This window comes from Euphorbia lathyris, chromosome 2 (genome assembly GCF_963576675.1).
Source record: "Euphorbia lathyris chromosome 2, ddEupLath1.1, whole genome shotgun sequence".
Classification (NCBI taxonomy): domain Eukaryota; kingdom Viridiplantae; phylum Streptophyta; class Magnoliopsida; order Malpighiales; family Euphorbiaceae; genus Euphorbia; species Euphorbia lathyris.
In genome coordinates this window covers 47,854,314-47,876,783 of record NC_088911.1, presented here as the reverse complement: position 1 = coordinate 47,876,783, position 22,470 = coordinate 47,854,314, and the positions used below count along the sequence as shown (strand labels likewise).

Here is a 22,470-nt window from a genome sequence, read left to right as displayed (position 1 = left end):
TAATTTTTAATATTTAATTAGTCATTTATTGATCAATCAAATCTCATCCATTCATTTTGTAATTAATAGTTGAGATGCATACAACTCCACCAACTCTAGAGGATCTCTACCCCCGCTATACTAGCCAGGCATGAAAATTTTTTTCTATGTGGCAACGAATTAAATAAAAACTCTGGTTATAAATTTAGATAAAATAAAATTAATTATGTTTCGACTCACTTAATTCTACAGATTATAAAAGGTTCAAATATATATTGAAAAATTGATTTTGCAATTCCCTATTTTTATAAAAAAAAAAAACTATTTTCAGCTATAAAAGGCAAACAGAAAATGTTTAACTAAACACCTAAATCTCTCGATTTTAAAATGAAAAAACAAACATAAACATAAAAAAAAAAAAAAAAGCAAGCAACCACACTTTAATGTTTTTTATCCAGTATAAAAGTGATTATAAAAACATATGAAAAGTTAGTATAGTTTATGGCTTGAAGTTTTTACTAAAATTGATGGGGGTTAATCCCTTAGTTGGGACAATTTTAAAAAAAAAATTATCCTCATAGGTCTGGTTAGGAAATATTTCCCTAGAAGGGGCTATTTCCAACCATGGTAAAAAAAGATATTTTTTTTAATATACTTTTATCATGGCGCCGTAATGGATATCTTGACAGGAATCCCTCAAAGGGGTTCCTGTCAACAGCTGGGCAGTGGCGTAGCCACTGCCCAATATTTATATTATAAATTTTAAATTTATTTTTATATAATAATTTTTTTAAAATTAATATAATAAAAATTTTTGATTAAAAAAAAGTATAATAAAATTTTTAAAATTTATTATATTATAAAAATAAAATTATAACTGTAACGTTAGGGTTAAATTTGTATATTTTCATACATTAGAATTAAATCTATACTTCATTTGAAACGTTACGGTTAAATATTTGGTGCATTACTAACGTATGAATTGTGTAAATTTAATCCTAACGTTTCAAGAGAAGTGCAGATTTAGCCCTAACGTATGAAATTGTATAAATTTAACCTTAACGTTTTAAGCGAAGTGCAGATTTAGCCCTAACGTATGAAATTGTGCAAATTTAACCGTAACGTTTTCAAGCAAAATCAATTTTTTTACCACGCGCTACCGAAAATTTGAATAGACCTGTTTGACTGTTATTTAGCTACATCGGACCTTCTAAACGAGTTTGTCGATAAATTGAAGCAGTTTCATACATTTTTTAACTATATTAATAACACAGTAAAATATTTTAGACAGTTTAAAAAAACTAAACCTGCTACATATAAATGAACCACAATTTTTTTTTTGAAATTGTCGAAAATATTTTACTGTGTTATTAATGCAGTAAATATTTTTTTTAGGAATGCACTAAATATTTAACTTTAACGTTTCAAGCGAAGTGCAAATTTAGCCGCAACGTATGAAATTGTACAAATTTATAGGGTTAATCCATTGTTTAACTGTTATTTAGCCACATCGGATCTTCTAAACCAGTTTTTCTATAAATAACAATCAAACAAATATTTTCAAATTTTCGGTAGCATATGGTTAAAATTGATCTTGCTTGTAAACGTTAAGGTTAAATATTTAGTGCATTACTAATAAAAAAATGTTTAATGAATTATTAACACAGTAAAATATTTTAGACAATTTAAAAAAAAATACGATTAATTTATATGTAGCAGGTTTAGTTTTTTTAAACTGTTTAAAATATTTTACTGTGTTATTAATATAGTTACAAAAAAAATAAAACTGCTTCAATTTATCGACAAACTGGTTTAGAAGGTCTGATGTAGCTAAATAACAGTCAAACAAGTCTTTTCAAATTTTCGGTAGCACGTGGTTAAAATTGATTTTGCTTGGAAACGTTAGGGTTAAATTTGCACAATTTCATACGTTATAACTAAATCTGCAATTTGCTAAAAACGTTAGGGTTAAATTTATATAATTTCATACGTTAGCGCTAAATCTGCACTTCCCTTGAGATGTTAGGGTTAAATTTGTATAATTTCATACGTTAGTAATACACTAAATATTTAACCGTAACGTTTCAAACGAAATACAGATTTAGTCGTAACGTATTAAATTATACAAATTTAACCTAATATTAAACTTATAATTTTATTTTTATTTTTATAATATAATAAAATTTAAACATTTTATTATATAAATTGTAAAAAAAATTATTATATAAATAAGTTTTTAAAATTTATTTATAAATTTTGGGCAGTGGCATAGCCACTGCCCAATTGTTGACAGGAATCATAAGGATTCCTGTCAACAAACCCATTACCGCGCCATGGGTAATTTTATAATAAAAAAATTATTTCATATGACCATGGTTGGGAATAGCCCCTTCTAGGGGAATATTTCCCAACCAGGTCTATTAAAGTAATTTTTTTTCAAAATTGTCCCAAACAAAGGATTAATCAATATGGTGCATTAATAAGTAATAAGTGAATTTACATAATTAGTTATTGATTGATGAAATCTGATTTTATATGAATATACATTGAAATGACAATTTAAATGTCAGGATATGTTGGACTGCGAAAATTGATTAGATAGAAGCCCCTACCCTCATCATAACAATGAGGAAAGAAAGAGCTAAAAATTCAACAGTGGGGCTAATACAATTATACTATACAACAACCATCCTCATGTTTTTTTGTTTTGTTTAAAATGGTTTTCGTCGTAGGAAAAATAAGTAAATTTCAACACAAGTAATTCAAAAATTATAAACATATAACATATGAGAGAAGTTTGAATCTGTATCTCTAATATTATAGATTGTGATAAAACAATAATAGATAATATTTAAAACTATTTTTAACACAACGGTTAAAAACATATTCCATCTAGAAAAATCGACTTTATAGTCTTTTTCTATGGAAATGTCTTCATAATCTTTCAATGAGCAAAATATATGTGATCATAGATAAAAATTTTCTTTTTTTCATGTAAAAGAAAACATGATAATACTCATGTATGGTGATAACTTGCTGGATCCGCTTTGATGTTCTTTGCCGGAGTTACCTGCAAAACAAAACCGGAGACAAGATCTCCGGGAAAACTCTCCGACGATCAAGTCAGTTTTTGTAAGAATGAGTCTATAATTTAGCAATAGCTCTGTGGGAAAAAAAATGTGAACGTACCTTCTCCCTTATTCTTAAGGCCTTTTATAGGTATTTTTGGGGTAACCGCCGAGGGCGGTTACTCCTTAGTGGGCCACGTTCTGAGGGCGGTTCCCCCTTTTTAGGCCATGTCCCTTTCGTGGTTTTCATGGCAACGAACGTGGTTCTGAGTGGGAGTCTTGTCGCTCCGTTTAGGAATTAGGGGCGGTTTACTCGCTGCGCCCGCTTCCTTCATTCGGGTCCCGTCCAATCTTAGCCCATGGGGCTTTAATATGGACTGGGCTTGCGAAATGAGTATAACCCGTTTTGGGCTTCGCGGGTTATCACATGCCTCCCCCTTGGTCTAGCAAGAGCCCTTTTAGGGTCTTTTTATAGGGGACGCTTCGTCTTTGTCCGATTATTTCAAAGTTTTTGAATTTGTGCATTTCCCCTCTTTCGTTTTCTCCGGCGTCGTTGTAGGGGCGGATCCTTCCGGAGGGACGATTCCTTCTATTGGGGCGGCTTCCCCGGTTAGGGCTTCCGCTTCACAAGGTCCTGCTTCTGCCTCCGAGGATCTTCCTTTAACTAGGAAGCGGAAGATAAGTGCGGATATAGAGTCCTCTCGTTCTAAAAAGAAGAACACTTCTGTGTCCCTTACTGTTGGCGGCGCACCTGTATCCGCCTCGTCTAAAAGAAAGAGCAGTACCCCCATTCACGAGGTATCTTGATCTACTCCCTCTCGTATTGCTGCTTTTTCCTCATGAGTTATCTGCCACTCCTTGATATTTTTCTTTATGCTCTTGCAGCCAATCCCCGATATTAGCGGATGGTGGACTAGGACTTTCGGCCTGGCCGTGAACTTCTCTTGCAAGGATATTGTATCTTCCATATGCAATGTCCTCGGGCGACTTCCCTTTGCCTCCCGTGTGCGCGAGCAAGTATCGCTCCCTACTGCTGTGGAAGGGATCGAGAAGCGTTCTGTAGAGGTATATTATTGCTTTGTCCTTTCGCTTTCAAATATCTTGTGTTCATTGTAACCGCATATTTCTATTCGCCCATTTTTATTTGTGAGACGTGTTATATGCAGATTATCAATTTCGCTGAGGGCATTCTCCGAAGGGATGCAGAGCGAGCCCAGGAGTTGGAAAGTCTTGGTACGGAATTGGCGACTCAGAAGTCGCTTTATGATGATGTCCAAGGGAAGGTGAAGGTCCTAGAGGGCACCTGTCAGAAGGCCGTGGGCGAGAAGGAGGAGGCCCTTAAATCCCTTCAGGCCAAGTCCGATGAACTGAAAAAAGCCCTCGACGACCTAGCTTCTTTTAAGGAGGCCCAAAAGAAGAGGGTTGAGGAGATTTTGGCTGAAGATGGCGCCCGCATCTACTGGTATGGGGAGCGGATTCATGCGGCTTATGAGCACGGGCATCAGGGTCTAGTACTTAACCGCCCCAAAGTTCCCATCCCTGAAAAGGATTTAACTGGGGAGTGGGATAAGCTGGAAGCCGAGGATGCTGATATGGATGAGGTACTCTTCTTAGATTGGAAGAGTCTTCAGGATCCTCCGATTAGCTGCGAGATCCCTATTCAGCCCGCGGAAGGAGAGGCACCCCAAGCCGTTTCTCAACCTGTGCAAGAGGTACCCCTCACCGAAGAGGTTACTGAAGCGGTTACCGATTCAAGGGTCGAGGATTCGCTTGAAGTAGATCCTCCTACCGGAGGAGATGAGGGAGTTGCCGCAGTCCAGGAGGGCATTAGGGGCGAAGGAGAGGAAGCTGTAGCGTAGCTTAACTTATATTTGGACTTTTGTATGTAAAAACCATGTAACAAACCGCTCTGATATATATATTTTCTTTCGGTTGTTGGTTTTCATATGTGTGTGATTGTCACTTTTTTGCCCTTTATATGTGCCCTTTGTCTTTTTGCCGACTCCATATTTGTGTTTCTTCATAGCTAGGGTGGCCAGACCCTTTTTGCAATTTTGAGTACTCGTTTATCCGCTTAATTTTATGCCTTAACTTATAATTCTTCTTTCGAAAATAATCATAAGTTTTGATCATAAAGGTTTTGCGAGTGATGCGTAATCATGCATCCGCCTTTCTTTAACAGGCAACACGTTTATGTGTTTTTGATTTTAACCCTAAGGTTTTTTGCGAGTGATGCGTAATCATGCATCCGCCTTTCTTTAAGAGGCAACACATTTATGTGTTATTGATTTTAACCCTAAGGTTTTTTACGAGTGATGCGTAATCATGCATCCGCCTTTCTTTAAGAGGCAACACATTTATGTGTTTTTTGTAAGGAATCCGCGTTTTGTTGTAACATACTGAGTGAATGTAATAACTTTTATTGATGACGAGAAAAAGTGTATTACATATGTACACCAATTGTGCGGGATCGAAGCCTCATTAAAACCTTTTATCAGAAAACCCAGTGGGAAAAACTCATAAAAGGAAAAAGAGTACTCGTCATTTCCTCGAACTACTCGGCCTTTCTATATAGGCGTAGATTCTCTAGATTCCAGGTGCGCGGGAGCTTCTTTCCGCTCATTTCTTCTATTTCAAAAGTGGCTGGTCCCAGCTTCTTGGATACTTTGTATGGTCCAATCCAGTTGACGCCCAGCTTGCCTTTGCCATCTCTGGATTGTATTTTATCCGCTTTTTTCAAGACCAAGTCGTTTTCGTTGATTATTACTTTTCGCATTCTTCTGTCATGGTATTTCTTGATTCTATTGCGGTACATTGCCATTCGCATGTAAGCTTTCTCTCTTCGTTCCTCCACAGAATCCAAAGCATCTCTGATGTTGATAGGATTTTGTGTGTCGCAATAATAAATTGTCCGATCTGTGGGCGACTTGATTTCAACAGGTAGGACTGCTTCGGCTCCATAAACTAGCGAGAAAGGTGTTTCGCCTGTTGCTGTCTTTACAGAGGTTCTGTATGCCCACAACATATGGGGTATCTCATCCGCCCAACCTGTTTTTTTGTCACCTAGCCGCTTCTTGATGCCTTGAACCATGGCCCTGTTGGTAACTTCTGTCATACCATTTGATTGGGGATGGTTTACAGAAGAAAAATGATTCTTGATTCCCATGCTTTCGCAGTATGTTTTGAACTTGGCACAGTTGAACTGGGTGCCATTGTCGGTTATAAGCTTCTGCGGGATCCCAAATCGCATGATAATGTTCTCTCGTAAGAACTCGATCATTCGCTCAGGTGTTTGTGCGGTTACTGCCTCCGCTTCTACCCATTTGCTGAAGTGGTCTACTGCGACTATCAAATACTTCCTTTTCTTTGTTGTTTCTGGGAATGGGCCCACTATATCAATTCCCCATGTTGCGAATGGCCACGCCGTCATTATAGTGATTTGTTCAGCTCCGGGAACATGCTTTTCATTCGCATGGATTTGACAGTTGTGACATTCCGCAACCATCTTCTGGGAATCTTCCACCACCTTGGGCCAGTAGTATCCCAGCAGTTTGACCTTTCTTGCCAATGCCGCCGAAGCTTCGTGCGCGCCACAAATTCCTTCGTGTAGTTCTCGCAGCACATAGTCCCCTTCATTACGACTAACGCATTTCAACCATGGACATGTGTACGATTTCCGATACAAAGTTCCATCCCGTATTGAGTATCGTGCCGACTGCCCAATTATTTTTCTGGCTAAGCTCTTATCAACCGGCAAATCTCACTGCTCCAGATATTTACGGATTGGCATCCGCCAATCTTCATCGTCTTCTAGTTCCTCGATGATCATAATCTGATCAACCTCGAATGCTGGTGCCGATTTTATTTCCAAGCTGCATGCTTTTTGACTCCATGGTTCTCTACTTGCCGCTGCCTTTGCCAATTCGTCAGCTTTTGCATTTTGGCCTCGTGGAACATGCACCATCTCCCAAACGACTCCCTTGTGCGTTAACTCTTGTGTCAATCGGCCGACTACCTGATGGTATTTTACGAGCTCCTCCTGTTTCACCAGATAATTTTTTGTGATCTGGTTTATCATGAGTTTGGAATCGCTGTAGATTACTACTCTTTCTGGGGTGAGTTCATTGAGCAACTTCAATCCGCATATCATTGCTTCATACTCTGCGGCATTATTGGTAGTTTTGAAAGTTAATTTTGCTGCGTAGCACAGGCGGATAACCTCCGGACCTTTGATGACGATTCCTAGCCCAGCTCCGTTTGCAGATAAGGCCCCATCTGTGTACATGCTCCACTCTTCTTTTTGTGCCTTTGGACATTCATCATCATCCCAGGTGAATTCGTTCACGAAGTCGGCGAGCACTTAGCTCTTTAGTGCTGGTCTTCCTTCATAGCGGATATCAAATTCGCCCAGGCGAATTGACCATTCCATCAACCGGCCGGATGCGTCAGGTTTCTGCAGTACCTTTCGCATTGGGATGCCAGTTCTCACAATGATAGTATGCGCCTGAAAGTATGGTTTCAATCTAGCCGTCGTGGTTATCACTGCGAGGGCCATTTTGTCCAACTTCGAATACCGGAGTTCTGCATCCTTCAGGACTTTGCTCACGTAGTACACTGGATATTGTTGCCCTTCTTCTTCTCGCACCATCACAGTGCATATCGCCATGCTGGTGACGGATACATAAAGAAACAAATCTTCTCCGTCTTCCGGCCTGCTCATTAAGGGTGGATAACATAGTAATCGCTTTATCCCCTCAAATGCTTCTTGACAATCCGGCGTCCATTCAAAGGACTTGGATTTTTTGATGGCATTGTAGAAAGGTAGACATCGCCTAGCTGAGCATGATATGAATCGCCCTAATGCCACCAACCGCCCGTTCAGTCTCTGTACTTCCCTTATGTTCCTTGGCGTCTTCATCTCCATTACTGCTTTAACCTTCTCAGGATTCGCCTCAACCCCTTTGCCGCTAACAATGAAACCCAGGAACTTTCCCGCTCTTGCTCCGAATGTGCATTTCTCTGGGTTCAATTTGAGGCCATATTTGATCAACACTTCTAGGATTTCTTTGATATCCCGCGGGTGGTCTTGCATTTTCTTGCTTTTGATGATCATGTCATCAACATAGATCGAGAAGTTCTCGCCGGATTTGTCTGAAAATATCTTGTTCATCATCCTCTGGTATGTTGCTCCCGCGTTTTTCAATCCAAAGGGCATCACCTTGAAGCAATAAGTCGCCTGGTGAGTTATGAATGATGTTTTGATTTCATCCGCCTTCTCCATGGGTATCTGATGGTAACTGGATTTCACGTCGGTGAATGATAAAGCTTCATATCCTGCAGTTCCATCTACCAATATATCAATGTTAGGAAGTGGATACATATCTTTCGAACATGCCTTGTTCAAGTCTTTGAAGTCGACGCACATTCTGTACGTTCCATTCGGCTTTTTTACTAGCACCACATTGGCTAACCACTCCGGATAGGTGACTTCTCGAATTGCATCTGACTTTAGCAAATCCGCCACTGCTTTTTCAATCGCCTTTTGCCGCTCAGGAGCGTGTCCCCTCTTCTTTTGCCGCACTGGGGTTGCCCCTTTGTCTACATTCAACCGATGGGTTGCTACGTCTGGGCTTATTCCTTTTAACACTTCATTTGGGGCGGCAAATGCCGACTCACATTTGATCAATACCTCGGTAATGGCCTTCTTTGTTTCCTCTGAGAGTCCAGCCGCTATTCGCACGTTCTTGTCATTCGAGATGGCGAATAGTTCCGTTTCTCCCAATGCTTCCGCCGGGAGCTTCTCTTCGACTTTATCCTCCTCTTCCGGTTTTGGTTCAAGTGATAATGTATAGGCCTGTTGAGATACAAGTTGATCACCTTCAACTATGACTCGCCCTTGGTGTGTTGGCAAATGTAACGTTAAATGCTTCATTGAGATGAGCGACTCCGTCTCCGACAGGAATGGCCGTCCCAGAATTATGTTGTAGGCCAGTGGGAGATCAACAATTGCGAATTCTAAATCACCTCGCCATTTTAGATTCTTATCGCACATTTCTGCCTCCAACACCACCTGCCCACTTGTTTGGGAGGATTGACCCCCAAAACCAGTTACATCCATGAAGGTGTGTTCCACCCGCTCGTCGTTGATTCCCAACTTGTTGAATGCTGTCCGGGTAATGACATTGCAAGAACTGCCTATGTCGATAAGGACCCGTTTGACGTCCCATCCTTCAACGGCCATCGTGATCACCAGGGCATCCGCATGTGGCTCCGTGATTCTCGCAAATGAGTAATTGAGGGCATCCCCCCTATGTGTATTGCTCTTTCACCGTTCACGGCGAGTTCTTTTTGTTGGAGGCTCGTAGATTCCGCCTGCTATCACGTTTATCACCCCTTTCTTCTGCTTCTTTTCTGGCCGTGTTTCTCCATCATGCGGGAGCGTTGTTTTCTCATCAGCTGTATCTTTTCTTACAAATTGATTCAGCTTGCCTCTCTCGATCAGTTTTTCTATTTCCTTCTTCAGTTCGTAGCAATCATCTGTGTCATGGCCATTCAATCTGTGGAACCTGCAATATTTGTTAGGATGTCGCCCCAAACTGGTTCGACCTTTTACCTCGGGGAACCGCACATCCTTCTTCAGGGGGCTCTTTTCGATCCAAAGTAACACCTCCTGGCGAGTCGTGTTTAGTGGCGTGTGATATCCTCCACCTTGAAAGGGACGATCGCCTCTTCGAACAAAATTACTTTTGGACTGGGTCTGACGCCGACTGTCCGAAGTGGTTCTAGCGGCATCTCTTTCTCGCCGAGTTTGGGCCCTATGTTCCCTGTTGACATCATCCACTTCCATGAATTCCTTTGCTATCTTCATGAGCTCGGCTACAATGCGTGGTTTGTTACGGATGATTTCTTCCCGCATGCTCCAATCTGTGGTTCCATCCACCATGATGTTGCGAATACTCACGATATCTGGGTTCTGCAATCGCACCAGGATATCGTTAAAGGCGACAACAAATTCCCTTAGGGAATTATAGTTCCTCTGTTTGATCTCCTTCAGCTGTCTATCTGTCACATCTGCTGCTTTACAGCCCACAAACTTCGCACAGAAATCCCGACTATATTGTTGCCAATTGTGAATAGATTCTACCGGTAAAGATCGAAACCAATCAGATGCCGCACCGCCCAAAGTTGTCGAGAATAACCTGCAAATTATGCTTTCACTTGCCCCTGCAACATCCATTAACTCTCTGTAGTTCCTGACATGAGCCTCAGGGTCAGAATTTGGATCCCCATAGTAGTTTGGTATGGCAGGCGCTTTGATTCTATGATCTGGAATGAATTCCCGTAACGAAGGGGCAAAAGGTGAATCGCTCTGGATCTCTGCTCTCGGCCTAGGCGAGTACCCCATTCGCTCCATCATGCTTCGTAATTGATCTTCTAAGTCAATATCGGGTATTCGCCGGACTTCTTCCATCCGCTGCTGGTGAATTCTGGGTGGCATCCATCCGCCCATCGGTGTTGAGACGTGTGCCTGTTGGGGGACTAACCGCTGTCCCGTTATAGGATCAAAGTTCCATGTGTGCTCTCGCCCAGGAGTCATCAACTCCGAATGTCTGGGAGGAAAAGGTTCCACTTGGTGTGGCGGAAGAGTGCCTTGCACTCCTGGCAACGGTTGGGATGGCTGCCAGGTCGGATGTATCGTCGTAATGAGATATGGGTGCGAGTAGTTACTCGGGTGGCTGTGTGGGTTTGTGCGACTACTCTGGCCCACTTGATTTGGTGCCTGAGATGGCTGCGGGAGGGCCGACATGACAGGGATAGTCGGTGATTGTGTTGAGATAACCACAGGTTCTTGAGGAGCAGCCGCCACGGCGGTATTGTGTTCGGCGAGGGCCGTTAGTAAATTAATCATTCGATCTCCAATCGCCTGGCTCATGTTCGAAGCCAAGACTTGTCCAGCCATCTGTACGAAATCACTATTGGACATTTCCATCTCAGTTTGCACTTGGACCTCCAATAACGGACTCAATTGTCCCGAAGGACCCGATGAGCTAGGCACCACAGGCTGTGTACTTGCAGGTTGCGAATTCGCAGTCCGTGGTCCCCTGGAGTTCATACTGGTTGATCTAGTGGTAACGCCGGTCGTTCGTGATGGTTCTGACATGTTCTTCATGTACCTTTAACCAAATGTTGGTAAAAAAGGTCCACGTTCACCGCACCAATGATAACTTGCTGGATCCGCTTTGATGTTCTTTGCCAGAGTTACCTGCAAAACAAAACCGGAGACAGGATCTCCGGGAAAACTCTTCGACGATCAAGTCAGTTTTTGTAGGAATGAGTCTATAATTTAGCAATAGCTCTGTGGGAAAAAAAATGTGAACGTACCTTCTCCCTTATTCTTAAGGCCTTTTATAGGTATTTTTGGGTAACCGCCGAGGGCGGTTACTCCTTAGTGGGCCACGTTCTGAGGGCGGTTCCCCCTTTTTAGGCCATGTCCCTTTCGTGGTTTTCATGGCAACGAACGTGGTTCTGAGTGGGAGTCTTGTCGCTCCGTTTAGGAATTAGGGGCGGTTTACTCGCTGCGTCCGCTTCCTTCATTCGGGTCCCGTCCAATCTTAGCCCATGGGGCTTTAATATGGGTTGGGCTTGCGAAATGAGTATAACCCGTTTTGGAAAATAAAAGCAAAAAAAAAGAGAGAGAGATTATCTTTAGCCGGAAGAAAACCTCAAAATATGAATGAAGAAGACGTGAGTTTTTTTTAGGCTAGAAATAAGATAGAAAGAGGGTTAGAGAGAGGTCGTTAGGTTTTTATTATATGGCATAATATTTTAGTCAAACATATTTGTTTATGTTTTTAGCTATAGTGATAATGTTTTGTTGTTATACAGTTTGTAAACAATACATACACTAAATAGTTTGATGTTTATGTTGAAACACATGATCTCCGCAACAAACAAAACAACAGACGATATATTTGAGTTGGAAGACGACATGAAGGAATTAGGAGACAAAATTAAGGACTTGAAAGCAAAGAAAAGTGACATAAAACGCAGGATTGTGAATAATAAGGTGGAGGATGAGCTACACGTCATAAAGCATTGGATGAAGAAGTTTGAGAAAACATTAACATCAACTGATTTTGTCTTGGCAACTAGAAAGACACCTAAGATGACCTTTATACCACGTCACTCTAAGGGGAAAAAGTTTTAAATTAAAAGAAAAGGTGATGAATTTATTAGAACAAGGAGATTTTGATATTGAGGATGATAAGGTTGTCTTTTCCACAGTCGACGAAACAATGTGCGATGAAATGAAAGTTGAAGAGACCTTGAGGATGACAACTTTGAGTGACGATGAGAGTTGGAGGTTGCTTCAAAAGAAGACTAGAAAGATAATCAAACTAGATGTGAGAAATAATGAATAGCCAGTCAAAAATCCAGATGAAAAGAATAAAGAGCCAATAGAAAAACAAAACGGGAGGAAGGTTGAAGAGATAGTGGAAAAGCCAAATGAGAGGAAGGTTGAAGGGACAATCAAAAAGCAAGAAGAGAGAATAAAAAAGCTAGATGAGAGCAAGATCGAAGAGGCAATCAAAATTGAGAAAACACCAAAACTGAAGGGAAGATGGTTAGGAAATGCAGCCATGGTTGAAAGAAAAATGGATAAAGAAAATGTAGTCATGGGTGAAGAGAATAAGAACGGAAAGCCAATCGAAAAGTGAGATCAACATGAAGCTAAAAGCAATGACAAGATTAATGCTAGGAATGTGGCGAGATTGTGCGTATGTGATTTTAAATTAATGGACATGATTAGTCATGCAATAAGAGGAAATAATGAATTCTAATTGGAGATGACATCAAACCTAATGACGAAACACCACATAAAACTTTTTCTATATAAACTAATGCAAAAACCGGTATGTATCTTAATGTTGGCCACTTTAGATTCCGCTGATTTATTTGTTTTTTTGTTATTTTATTTTGTTACTTTATTTTTCCATGATCATTGCTACTGTATTGTCACAGCTTCTATAAAAAAATGTATCTTACAATGCCTAGAGATATGGGCACATGTCTCGTATTGATGGCAAGGCTGTGGCAATATGACGTGGATGCTACTCATGCGGGAATGAGGAACATCTATAAGTTTGTGAAGGATGGAGTCAAATTTCTTTCAAGAATAGAAAATGACGAGGACATCCATCCATTTTATTAAAAATGGGAGTTGAAGTCTTATGACATGAGTATGAATTAAAGAAGCTAGTCTTTTTTCTTTTTCTTTCTTGCTCCTTTCTAATGGCATTTATGCTAATTAGCCCCTTTTCTAAGTTTATTTCTCTTTTGGTCCTTTCTATTTTATTTGATTATAATTTTACTTTTATTGTTATTATCTTATCCTTTTATACTTTTAAGTGTGAGATTTTATGTAATGATATAATCCTAAGGTTTAGCGAGTATAAATTCATCTTTTTTTTTTTTTGAAGATCCAATTTTAATCAATAAAAATTTGAATTCTTCCTTTGAGAGAGATTAGGGTTCATCCCTTTTGTATTTTGGGGGGTTTGCAATCCCTACAAGTTCTACCTTGTGAATATTCTTTGATTGTTTAAGATCAAAACAAACATCGAGTTCTTGCTCCCAACTAATCTCTATATCATTTTTATTGACTTTAACTTCAAATCAATTAGTCGGCTAAATTAACAATCTTTCATGTGAACTTCCTAACAAATAGGGGGGCTAGCTTTCTTGGATCTTCTTGATCTTGTTTACAACAATGTCACCAGTTCAATTGCATTCTCTTCAGGAAACCTTAGTAATCTTTCGTATGTATTCCTCTATCAAAATAAGCTACATGGTAGAATTCCCAATTCAAATTTCCATCTCAAAATGTTGATTCACTTGATCTTATCGATAATTTTTTCTTTGGTGATATCTTAGAAGTGGCAATTCAGTTGAAAAAGTTGGAGATTCTTCAATTTTTCTCCAACAAATCTACTAGGAAAAACCACGATGCTTTAAGGTCATTACCTTCTCTTTAAGAGGTTCAACTATAGTGTAACAACTTCTCTAATGAGATTATGAGAGAACTCAAACTATGAAACAATTTCACTGTCATAAACATCTACCAATTCTCTCACAAGGGCAATTCCTTGGGGTTATGCAACTTATGCATTCATTTTTACCTTCTCCTACTTTGTTTGAAGAAATTCAAAACTCGGTAGGGACTGTTGGGGTGGAGCGATGTATTGATAAGAGATAGGATGAAGAGAAAGATGAGTGAGGAGAGAGATGGGTGAGGTGTCAGTTAGAGAGATAGAGAGAGAATGAGGTGTAGGAGAGAGAATAAAATATAAATGATAAAAAGACAAAAATAAATACAAAAAAACAAACATCAAGTTCTTCCTCTCGACTTATCTCTGCATCATTTTATTGCTTTTAACTTCAAATCAATTAGTCGGCTAAATTCCACAAGACCTAGACCAAATGAATAGCTTTACGTGGATTGACTTAGGTGATAACAATCTCTCATGTGAACTTCCTAGGAAATAGGGAGTTGGCTTTCTTGGATCATATTGATCTTGTTTAAAACAATCTCACTAGTTCAATTACATTCTCTTCAGGAAACTATAGTGATCTTTCGTATCTATTTCTCTATCAAAATAAGCTACATGGTAGAATTCCCAATTCAATTTTCAATCTGAAAATGTTGATTCACTTGATCTTATCGATAATTTTCTCTCATGATATCTTAGAGGTGGCAATTCAGTTGAAAAAATTAGAGATTCTTCAATTTTTCTCCAATAAATCTACTAGGAAAAACCATGATGCTTTAAGCTCATTACCTTCTCTTTAAGAGGTTCAACTATGGTGTAACAACTTCTCTAATGAGATTATGAGAGAACTCAAACTGTGAAACAATTTCACTATCATAAACATCTAGCAATTCTCTCACAAGGGCAATTCCTTGGGGCTTATGCAACTTATGCATTCATTTTTACCTTCTCCTACTTTGTTTGAAGAAATTCAAAACTTGGTAGGGACTGTTGGGGGGTGGAACGATGTATTGATAAGAGATAGGGTGAGGAGAGAGATGGGTGAGGTGTCAGTTAGAGAGATAAAGAGAGAATGAGGTGTAGGAGAGAGAATAAAATATAAATGATAAAAAAACAAAAATAAATATAAAAAACAAACATTGAGTTCTTCCTCTCAACTTATCTCTGCATCATTTTATTACCTTTAACTTCAAATCAATTAGTCAGCTAAATTCCACAAGACCTAGACCAAATGAATAGCTTCACGTGGATTTACTTAGGTTATAACAATCTCTCATGTGAACTTCCTAGGAAATAGGGGGTTGACTTTCTTGGATCATCTTGATCTTGTTTAAAACAATCTCACCAGTTAAATTGCATTCTCTTCAGAAAACCATAGTGATCTTTCGTATCTATTTCTCTATCAAAATAAGCTACATGGTAGAATTCCCAATTCAATTTTCAATTTGAAAATGTTGATTCACTTGATCTTATCGATAATTTTCTCTCTGGTGATATCTTAGAAGTGGCAATTTAGTTGAAAAAATTAGAGATTCGTCAATTTTTCTCCAACAAAGCTATTAGGAAAAACCATGACGCTTTAAGCTCATTACCTTCTTTTTAAGAGGTTCAACTATGGTGTAACAACTTCTCTAATGAGATTACGAGAGAACTCAAACTCTAAAACAATTTCAGTGGCATAAACACCCACCAATTCTCTCACAAGAGGAATTCCTTAGGGCTTATGCAACTTATGCATTCGTTTTTACCTTCTCCTACTCTGTTTGAAGAAATTCAAAACTTGGCAAGGACTCTTGGGGTGGAGCGATGCATTGATGGGAGATAGGGTGAAGAGAGAGAAATGAGTGAGGTGCCACTTAGAGAGAGATAGAGAGTGAGGTGTAGGAGAGAGAATAAAATATAAATGATAAAAAAACAAAAATAAATACAAAAAGACAAGAACACTTTTGTTGGCTTTTGACTTTTATGCTTTTTAACGTCATTAGTATTTTTTTTAACGTCATTAGTATTTTGTTTCTTAACATGTGAACACAAAAACTATTCTTTACAAACTTTTAAACTACAAAACTGAGTTTAAAAAAAATCAAACCATAAGCTTTTTCTTTACACTAAATTGAATTTGTAAGGTTTTTGAATAAGATAATGTCCAAATCTGCCCTTATTATTTTTGGACCAGTGCACATTTACACTTACAGTAAGAAATGATATAAAAATATATCTTTAATGTTCAAAGTAAGATGAAGTTTGTAACAAAAAATTAACTAATCCTAATTCATTGGTTGGCCGGACCAAAAATTTAAGATTGCTCCGATTCAAATCCTCGCATTTTGATTTGGGATGGAAGAGCTCTTACCATCAACCACATCCCTTGGAGTTAATAACTATGTAAGTTAATTACCAAATAATTGTAAAAATAATGTTTATATTGTTACTAAATCTACGAAATTTCAATTTTTCCACGATGTTAAGTATGAAAATTAAATGATGATAAGGTAAAGTTGATGTTGCTTTATAATGTTAATGATTAATATTTTACCATTTTAGACATTACTGTAAATTTAAACAATTTCTTCACATGGTAAATCTGTAATTCCTGCAATAATTTTGGATGGTATTTTTTTTAAATTATAATTGTCAAATCGGAAGACCTGGAAAAAAAAAAAAAAACCCCCTACTAAAAGGGTAAAACATAGGCATATAGCAACTGGTAAAAAGAAATTATATTTAGATATTCTGTATTAACTTAAGTACTATTAATGAAAGTTTTCTATATGCATCCAAACATAGGAACTGACATCTCTGAGTGAAAAACTAACCCCCACACTCACTCGACATTCCCGCCAAACCCACGCGTGCGCCTCCCTATTCCTTTTAGCTCCTCCACCACCTCTCTAGCATTCGGCCTGTCATCTTTATCCGCCGCCACGCACCGGAATGCTAGCTCCGACACTGCATATACACTTTCACTCCCTTCCTTATCTACCGCCCATACCGGGTCCAATACTTGATGGAGCTGACCCATTTGGATCTTCGATACTACCATATCTGCCAATGTCATTTCTCTCCTCTCTCTACTCTGATCCACCGCCCTCAACCCGGATATTAGCTCAAGCAACACCACTCCAAAGCTGTACACGTCGCTCTTTTCTGTTAACCTGAATGAACGATGATAATCCGGGTCTAAATAACCCGGTGTTCCCTGTGGACCTGTCCAAACATACCCGGCAGAAGCCGATGAAGTATCCGAGAAAACTAAGAGCCTTGATAGCCCAAAATCCCCTACTTTTATTCTCATGTCTTTCTCTACAAATATGTTTGCCGATGTTATATCTCTGTGCACAATCGCCGGCTGGACGGCGAAATGTAAATACTCCAGAGCTAGAGCTGTCTGCAATGCGATTTCGATTCTTACTTGCCATGTTAAAGAACCTTCCCGTCCCAAGCACTTTCGGCCGTGGAGATGATCAGCTAGGGTTCCATTTGGGACATAGTCATATACTAGTATTAATCCTCTCGGGTCGCTGCAATATCCATGGAGCTTAACTAGATTCGGGTGATCTATTGAGGATAGTATCAAGATTTCATTGCAAAATGACTTAGTCGAGAATGCTTTCCCGGCGGCTGCGGCGTGATGGTGTTTGTGGAGGTATTTAACGGCCACGATTCGACCGTCGTAGAGATTGCCTAAGAATACTGACCCGAAACCGCCGTCGCCGATTTTGCGCTTGGGATCGAAGTTGTTGGTTGATGATTGAAGCTCCTCGTAGGTGAATACCGGCGGGAGTAAACTAGCAGCTCGATGCCGGTGAAGGAAGAGCATGGCTGGGTCTTCTTCTGAGGCCAATGATCGCAACCGCCTAGACCTATACATAACTGCAAAAACTAAAATCACTAGTAATAAACAGAGTATTGTGAAGATCGAACACAAAATGGCGATTCGATTTGCATCGTCTTCGTGAATCCACGGTGGTGAGAATCGAGTTTTAGGCTGGAAACAGATGAATTTGTTCTCTGGATCAGAAGAATTGAAGCCACAGATTCCATTCTTAGATTTGCATACTCTACAGCTGGAAAAATAAGAATCCTGAGATTCATCATACTCAACATGAATTCCAACCTTCAAAAACTCGCCGAGATACTCTAAAATGTCAGGCTGACATCCCTGCTCGGAGAGAGGACTGCGAGTAGATCCACAACCATGGAGGAGTTGAACTGGTTTCTTAATGAGCTTGCAATCCCATGTACAATGGCTGCAATTGGGGAGAGTAGGGACAGAACAAGAACGGACAACAGAGAGACGGGAACAATCAGAGTCGGAGAATCGGAATGGAGAACCAGAGAGATTAATGGAGTGAGAAGGAATGGAAAGAGAGGAAGAACAAGTAGTAGAGTTAGAGTGAGATTGGGGAGAGAGAGTGAGAGATGAAGAGTTGGGTTGGAAGGAGATAAGGGAGAAAGAGAGATTGTTAATGGAAATGGTGGAGTAAGGGAAAGAACAGTTGAGTGAGAAAGAAGGGTGACCACAACCAGGTGAAGTAGAGAAAGGAAAAGGAGGAATGGATGTGAATGGAGGACATGAAGATCTGGATAATTTATTTGGGGTGAAGCTACATGCTTCAGTGAGGAGTAAAATGGAAGTGAAAGAAAGAAAAATGTAGAAGAGAATGGAAGAAAAAGGAGAGGAAGCCATTGATGGAATCAGAGAAGAAGAAGAAGAAGAAACATAAACTGTATAAGAGGGGAGGAGTAGCGTTTGGGGAGTCGAGGGAAAGAAGGGGTCACGTGATGGTGAAGGAGAAGAGAAGACAAAAACGACTCGAAAAAAGGGTAAACTGGAAATATTAAAAATGACAGACAGCTTTAGAAATTTACCACATTTTAAAACAATTGGGGAAAAGACAAAAGTGGGCAATTTAATTTGAAAATGAAAGTGGGGTGGGACGTTCAATATGACTTGACTGAGTGAGATGACAACAGCCTTTAACAGTAGCCCCACCACGTGTATATTTGCGTTGACTTTATTCTTCACCAACCAAGCCAAGACTTCCATTAAACTGTTTGGTTTCCCACAATTTAGATTTGAATCTTCAAAAGCCCATTTTATCTCATGTATTGGGCATGCACCTGTTTATGGGTCCAACTGCCTTGCTTCTCGACCTGTCCATGGGCCGGGCCAGTCGGGTTTGTAAGTAAAGATGCTCAGCCTAAGCCCAGTCCAGCCCATAATTAATTTAGGCGGGTTCGGGCTTAAAAGTCAAATCCCGAACCCAACCCATATAAGCTCACCTATATATATATATATATATATATATATATATATATATATATATAATTGTTAATTATAAAAAAATAAATATTATACTTAAAAATAAATATTTAATATATAAATATATATTTATTAATTAATATTAATAAGCGGGTCGGGCTGGACCGGCCCGTGTTATTTTTATTAATCCCAAGCCCGCCCAAAAAATAGGCGGGCTTTGGCGGGCCTGGACCGGGCTGGGCCGATGAACAATTTTTATTGTCCAAGCCTGGTCCAAAGGACACGGGCCTGGGCGGGCCGGGCGGGTACCCGGGCCCGTGGACAGGTCTACTTCTGACTGGATCTAATAGTTCACTCAGTTATTAATTTAAGCATTTTAAAGATTGGTCCGGACTGAAAATTCAATTCCTAGTTTCCAAGTCCAATCTAAAAAATAGGCAAATTTAAACAGATCGGTCAGTCCTATTGTTATTTTCTCCTATTGAAGTCGGCTTTGAATGTATCAAGGAGATTTTTTGGATGATGGTATTTGAAGATAGATTGGATAAGTGTAATTAGATAATAAGTTATTTCATACATCTCACTTACTTCATCTTACTTTAATTACACTTTATCCAAATAAAGTCTAAATGGTGTGGACGGACATCCAATACATGAACAAGTGTAATTTACATTGGAATTTAGACAGACTTAGAAATAGGTGAATTTAAACAAATGAGCCTGACATATTGTTATTTTCTCCTATCCAAATCAGCCCATGTTTAATTATCTAAGTGATGTGGGTCATGGATAGATCTAATTTAACATACTAGAGTTGTCCCGTCAAATTATCAATCTTTTGGGGGCTTTTAATAAATATATTATGAAACATTTATCAAATTACTTAATTATCACCAACATTATAATTTTAAAAGGCAAACAGCTAATGTTGTATTTTAGATTTAAAAGGCAAACATGAGGTCACGAACCAAACACCTAAAACTCTCTCTTTTGAAATAAAAATGCAAACATGAGTATGAAAATGAGCAACCAAACAGACCCTAAAAGTGGCTAAAAGTGAATCAATCTGAATGAAAGTAATTAAAAGTGGCACGAAATGCATGAAATTAGATAAATTGGTTTAATTGGTTTATTTAAATATATTCAAGAATTAATATTAGGGATAATACGTAAAAATACTTTTAACGTTTACGGATATGAGAAATTTACTCCTAACATCTAAAGTGATACAAATTTACTCATAATATTGACAGCTCGGAGCAATTTTACCCAACATTTTGGATCAATTTGAGATATTATTATAAAGCTCATAGATTTTCCTTTGATCGGAATATCGTCTCTGTGAGGTGCCGTTGGGATCGGCGGGGGAGACTCTAATGCCAAAGTCAGTAGAATATTCATAAATAATAAGAATAATCATTATAGTGTTGGTCCCGTGTAATGTAATAGGATTAGTTCCAATGGGAGGGGGTTAGGAACTAATGTAACTTTTTCGCTTAATTGCTGACTTAATTTAATTCTTTAAACAACTTCACTCAGTTTAGGTCAGCAAGGCTGAGCGCGATGCAAGACAACTTTAGTCAGAGGCTGACTAGAACTGTTTTACTTGTGAGTTGGAAATTAACACTTAAGGCCAGCTTCTAACTCAGCACTCTGATTACTCAGCGTCGGCTTATACAGATTATATACTGAGTAATTTAAACAAGCAACACATACATATATATATATATATATATATATATATATCAAGAGAAGGGTTAGAAATTGCTCAGCAGCCTTATCCTGGTTCGGCCTCACCGCCTACGTCCAGTCCCCAGAATCCTTCCGGGCTTTTTCAATCCACTACTGAGCTCTTTAAAGGTAGAGCACAAACCGTTTACAAGCAATTGAGTATGCAAGAGTATCGTCCTCTATTCGTCTACTCAACCCTACTAAGCGCTATAACCAAACACTCAGATTTTCTCTACCACTGAGTACTAAAACCGAGTACTCAGCACCACTCTCTCAATCTTTACAGTTGATACAGATTTGTTCTTACTAGATGAAGAACACTTTAGATGAATAAAAATTCAATCTAGACTTTTACACAAAGATAGGATTTTGGTGTAAGTATTAGCTTTTCTTGTTTGTATGTGCTTGTATGTATATGTTTTTCATTTGTACTTCGGCAAAGGATCCAAGTGATGAACTTGTCCTTTTATAGTGAAATCTGATGCTTCAATCATTTGAATTCGGATGTATCCGTTGAATTCAAACGGTCTTCTTGCGTCATTCACTGGTCAGCATGCAGATTTGCAGGCCAATCCTGTCGTCTGAATTTAGCAGGCGTCAGGTTTGTCTTTTCTGCCAGGTTCGTCTTCTAGCGCCAGTTTTGTCTTTTATCCAAATGCCAGTTGATCCATGCGTCTCGAGAATGTCTCTTTGCGTGATTCCAAAGCTTCTGAATTGGCGCAGATCCTTGTCGGTTTTTGTCTTTTAGTTAATGGATCATTGGCGCTGTCCTGAAGAACACTCAGCTTGACTTTAATAGACGTCACCTTCGATCTTTATCTTTGACGAGGCTGAGTTACGTTCTACTCAGCTTCTTCGGCCAGCTTCGTCTTCAAGCGTTTATTCTGAAGAAGACTTTTCTTCTATGATGTTGAGTTGTGTTCTACTCAGCTTCTGTGGCTCATGCTGACTTCGTCCTGTCTTACTTTTTATTTCTGTTCTCATTTATAAATATACTTAACATTGAACAAACACATTAGTACAATTAAATGAAAGCACTTAAATTTAATTGTCTTAATCATGGGATTAACTTAAATAATTTTGTCAAATCAAAATCATGTGGAAAGGTGTTTCAACAAACTCCCTCATTTTGATGTTGGCAAAAATATTTAATTGTGGAACTCAGCATTGAGATTCCCCATGATTGTTCTACCTTTTATTCTTCTGAAGTTACTCCCCCGTAAGGGTTGCATCTATTGACTCAATTTAACTCTAAACCTTCTAAGATTTAATCGAGTGAAATTTAGACATGCTTTTACTGACTTAATTCAGTTCTAGACCTTCCAAGATCTAATTAAGATGAGCCTAGGTAAACTTTCAGAAGAGGGTCAATACT

General features: G+C 39.0%; 1 protein-coding gene across 1 annotated transcript; it reads right to left on the bottom strand.

Moving 5' to 3' along the window:
• Positions 1-16,697: 16,697 nt before the first annotated feature.
• On the bottom strand, positions 16,698-18,921 carry LOC136218088 (LEAF RUST 10 DISEASE-RESISTANCE LOCUS RECEPTOR-LIKE PROTEIN KINASE-like 1.5). Its single transcript, XM_066004837.1, has one exon. It carries the CDS (start codon positions 18,786-18,788, stop codon positions 16,923-16,925), a length of 1,866 nt encoding a protein of 621 aa, XP_065860909.1. The 5' UTR covers positions 18,789-18,921; the 3' UTR covers positions 16,698-16,922.
• Between the last annotated feature and the right edge of the window lie 3,549 nt (positions 18,922-22,470).